General features: G+C 43.6%; 1 protein-coding gene across 1 annotated transcript; it reads right to left on the reverse strand.

Annotated features, from left to right (window-relative positions):
- Positions 1-363: 363 nt before the first annotated feature.
- LOC109184100 lies at positions 364-2029 on the reverse strand. The gene is made up of 2 exons (XM_019334142.1): positions 1400-2029; positions 364-1290 (listed from the first exon to the last, which is right to left on the reverse strand). The coding sequence occupies exons 1-2, from the start codon at positions 2027-2029 to the stop codon at positions 364-366; spliced, it is 1557 nt and encodes a 518-aa protein (XP_019189687.1).
- Positions 2030-3988: the final 1959 nt, after the last annotated feature.

Below are 3988 nucleotides of genomic sequence, written 5' to 3' on the forward strand. Positions count from 1 at the left end.
CTAGAAGATTCGACTTCTGTAGCTTAGCTTTTTCTCGTTCACGAATGTCCCTTTCCTCCTGCTGCTTGAGCATTCTGTAAGTGTCTATTTCCTTGTTGATTAGTTCTTTGAAGATCCTGATTGGATTTGTCTTGACTAGATCTTTGTGTTTTCCTCGAATGTTAAGACTTATGTAATTGTTGTAGGCCTCCCGAATGTTTGCTCCTGCAATTACTCCAGCTTTCCACCAAGAGATGAGTTCAAAAGCATTCATTCCTTCTTTGTAGCTCTTTCCAGACTCGGCATGCACTTTGAAAGCTGCATTGTAGATGACACCCTGCTCAGAGTGTTTGGTGACTTTCGTGAGATCTTCAATAAGCTTCTTTACTCTCTCTCTCTTTCCTTCAGTTCATGTTCTCTTATTCGGGCTTCTTCTTCGTGTTTCTCCCATAGTTCTCTATTTTGCCTTTTTATTCTTTCGTTTTGGGTGCTTATGTGATGTTGTCTAGTGCAGTTGTCCTTTGTCTTCAGCCAGGTAGGAACATTGCAACCCTCAAAACGTTTCCCACTACCTTCTTCATAAGGTTTGTACTCCACAAAGTTTCCTACTCCATCCATTGTTATCTTTTTGTCTTTCATAAATTTCTGCCTTCGGTTTGCCTTTTCTCTCTTGGAGAGCCCAGCAAATACAAATTGTGATTCAGAGCCATAGAATTGACGAGGCTTGAGAGACTGTGATCTGGGTTGGGAACGGCCACGATTTGAATAATGTCTTGTCTGGGAAGATTGGTGACCACGGGACTTGGATGGAGGATTTGTATGGTGACCACGAGACTTGGATGGAGGATTTGTACTTCTTTGCCCAGAATCTCTTGGTGTAAGAGATGGAGAGCGTTCTCTCGTGTTTTCCCAGCGTTCTCTCGTGTTTTCCCTCGGATGATCGTCATCCCTATCATCATCATCATGTCGCTTTTCCACCTTTTTGGCATCATCGGCACAAGTGGTAGGAGGAATGATGGAGAGTTGATTAACTGCATTCAGAATGTCTTGGGCATACTCTAGAGTTTGAAGAGCATATTGTCCCAGTTGGTATGAGTTGTCTTGTGAAGTATCTATCTTGGAGCAAGCTAAGTCAACACGCTCTTTGAGACTGAAGTGTGAGTGCTTGAGTTCGTGTTGTTGGCGAGCCACTTTGTTGACAGCGGTATTAAGTTCATAGAGTTCCTTAGCCACGCGCTTTGTGAAATTGTTGGTCAGGATTAGCTTGCGGTGGAGGTTGAGATGGCTCTTGTGGTGATGGACGAGGTTGAGCTTGTGCAGCCATCAACTGATCCACTTTCTTGGACAAGTCTTCCAAGACCTTGGTGTCCCTTTGCCTAAGAATCAAGTACTATTGATGTATGGTTTCGGCAGCATGGACTGTTTCTCTCATGAGATTCATGACTACTCGTGGGGACACTGGAGGAGATTCGTCTTCAATATTGGTTTGTGGTGTTTCAACTTGATCTCCTTCAAGTGGTGCATCCTTTTTGCCACGACTACCCGAGCTGAGAAGGATTGGGGAGGCTTCCAGTTTACCCTCATGTACAACTGCTTCCTCTCGTTTTATTGGAGTCTCGTTCATGGGTTGAACATGTGGAACGAGAGCTTGAGATAGATCTTCAGGGTGATTAGTTGAGACGTCTTCATCTTGTTGTGATGCTTCCCTTGTGCCATCACTGTGGGAAGGTGATTTCTGAGCTGGAGATCTTTCGGGAACAGTGTCATAATCAGGACCGACCAAGAGAGGAGATTCACTGTCATAATTTAGATTAGCTCCATTATCACCATCATTTCCCGAATCATCATTGTTATCATCATCATCATCGTTCTCATCATCTGCATCTTCGACATCGTCAGTATCGTCTTCTTCTTCATTTTCGGTCGTGTCAAGTTCTCGACCTTGCTCATCTTTCGAGCCACTGACGCTGCAGGCAGGATCATTTTGATGTTCTTTCTCCAGGATGGTTTTGACTTTGGATATCAACATGGCATAATGAACTATCTTCATTTCTTCTTCAAATGCTGGGTCCAAGGGGGGGTTTGTTGAGCTCAATGCAAATCGGAGCTTTATCCTTTCCGAGAGTACGATTCGTCATTTTGTAAGAGAACACATGTCTTATTTTTTCAAGTCATAGTGCTTCATTCATATCCTTGGTTTCAAGCCACTCAAGAGCAAACTCTTCTTTATCTTTCATGGCTTCAAAAGTTTCGATGAATGTGTTCAAGGGGGCTGTACGTCATTTTTGCCATTGCAACACGCGATTGTAGTCATTTTCAATAGACTCACAAAGCAGTTGATATGGAGATGGAGGAATGGGTGCAGCAACTGGTGGTTTTGTTGTGACTTCGGGAACAGGTGTTGATGGCTTTGGAATGGTGGGAGTGTCAATTTGTACAATGGCTGTCTCATCTACCAATGCAGGTTCTTGTGTCAGATTTGTCGTTACCTGCTCTGCATTAGTAGGTTCTTGTGGAAGAGACAAGACTTCAGTCAGTTCAGCAGCCACTTCTTTCGTCTTTTCTGGCAAGCCAGGTTCTTGTGGAAGACTTAAGTGACCGGCCTCCGTGTCCATGGCAGCAGGTTCTTGTGTCGAACTTTGAATATGTCGTTCTGCTGAAATGGGTTCTTGTGGATGAAGGGCTTGTTTAGAACTTTGGCCAAGATTTGGCGCTTGTTGATCAGAGGGCTTCGCAAGAGAAGTTTCGTTCGGCTGACCTTCCCCATGGAAAAGTGCTTCTCTCGTATGTTCTTCCCCCCTGAGAGAATGCTTCTCTCGATGTTTCGTCTTCTTTCTGGGAGGAAGATGAACCAAACTTCGTTTTGACAGGAGAACGAAAACGTCCTGGTTTGCCAAGGTTCGACAAAGCCAAATTTTCTTCATCAGAGGAATCTTCGACAACAATTGTGTCTGGAGGAGTTATAGTTGAGGTAAGAATTTTCTTCTCTGTGGGAGATTTTGGAGAGATGGGAGTAGGTGTGGGTGTGCTGATGGCTTCCTCTTTTGACTTAATCCGAGAGGATCGCTTTTCTTTCTTTTGTCTTTTCGGCTTTGGTTGGTCATCTTCTGATTCTTTCGGTGTCCTTGACTTTCGTTTGGATTTCACCATTTCCAAAGGAATTCCCAGCTCCAAAGCTTTCTGCTTGTCAAAACCGGAGGGCTTCTGCTTCATGTGGCAGGCTTTTTGTCCTGGCCTGATTCCTGGTCTCATAAGAACCTCCTTTGTGACAAGTAAATGACTAACCAAAAATCCGTATCCCATTTTCTTTGTGATATCACCGGGACTTTTTCTGTTGAAGATGACGGTATGAACAAGGTTGTTGAAGATAACTTTTGACCAGTCAACTTTGTGGTTGTTAAGAAATGCATGCAGCATTTTGAGCTTCTCCTTTGTGACATCATCTGTTCCAGACGTTTTGTGATCGACGATCTTATTGAAGATGTCCACAGTGAACTCATAGTCCAGACGGAACCACTTTTTCTTCAAAGGCCATGTAATCTCCATTTTCGAGGGTGCATGGTTGTTCTTGATGATATCATAAAACTCACTGGGGTCATAGTGGTAGAAAGAGAGGTTGCCTTTATATGTTTCATCTCTCTGAGGAAATCCATACGCTGCTCGTATGTCCTCTGATGTTATAACCACTTGATGATTATGAACTCTAGACGTGATGGTTAGAGAATCGGAAGAGATAGTTGCATTCATGTAAAATTGCGCAACATCAATGGGATACCATAAAGTATAGAGATGAGTGATAAACCTGTACAACCCAGTATCTGTAAGCAGGTTGTTGATGTCTTCTCCAAACTTGCGATCAAGAACATATTCGAGGAACCCATGAGCGTCCCACATGCTTCCTCTGACAATAAGTGGAGCCCTAGATTCGATAAATTGTATATCTTCCATAGGGAAGGAAGGAATTTCCAAAGGGGCTGGGGTTTCTGGTTCTTCATTGAGGAGGGTATCT

The sequence above is a fragment of the Ipomoea nil genome, unplaced genomic scaffold (genome assembly GCF_001879475.1).
Source record: "Ipomoea nil cultivar Tokyo-kokei standard unplaced genomic scaffold, Asagao_1.1 scaffold1250, whole genome shotgun sequence".
Classification (NCBI taxonomy): Eukaryota; Viridiplantae; Streptophyta; class Magnoliopsida; order Solanales; family Convolvulaceae; genus Ipomoea; species Ipomoea nil.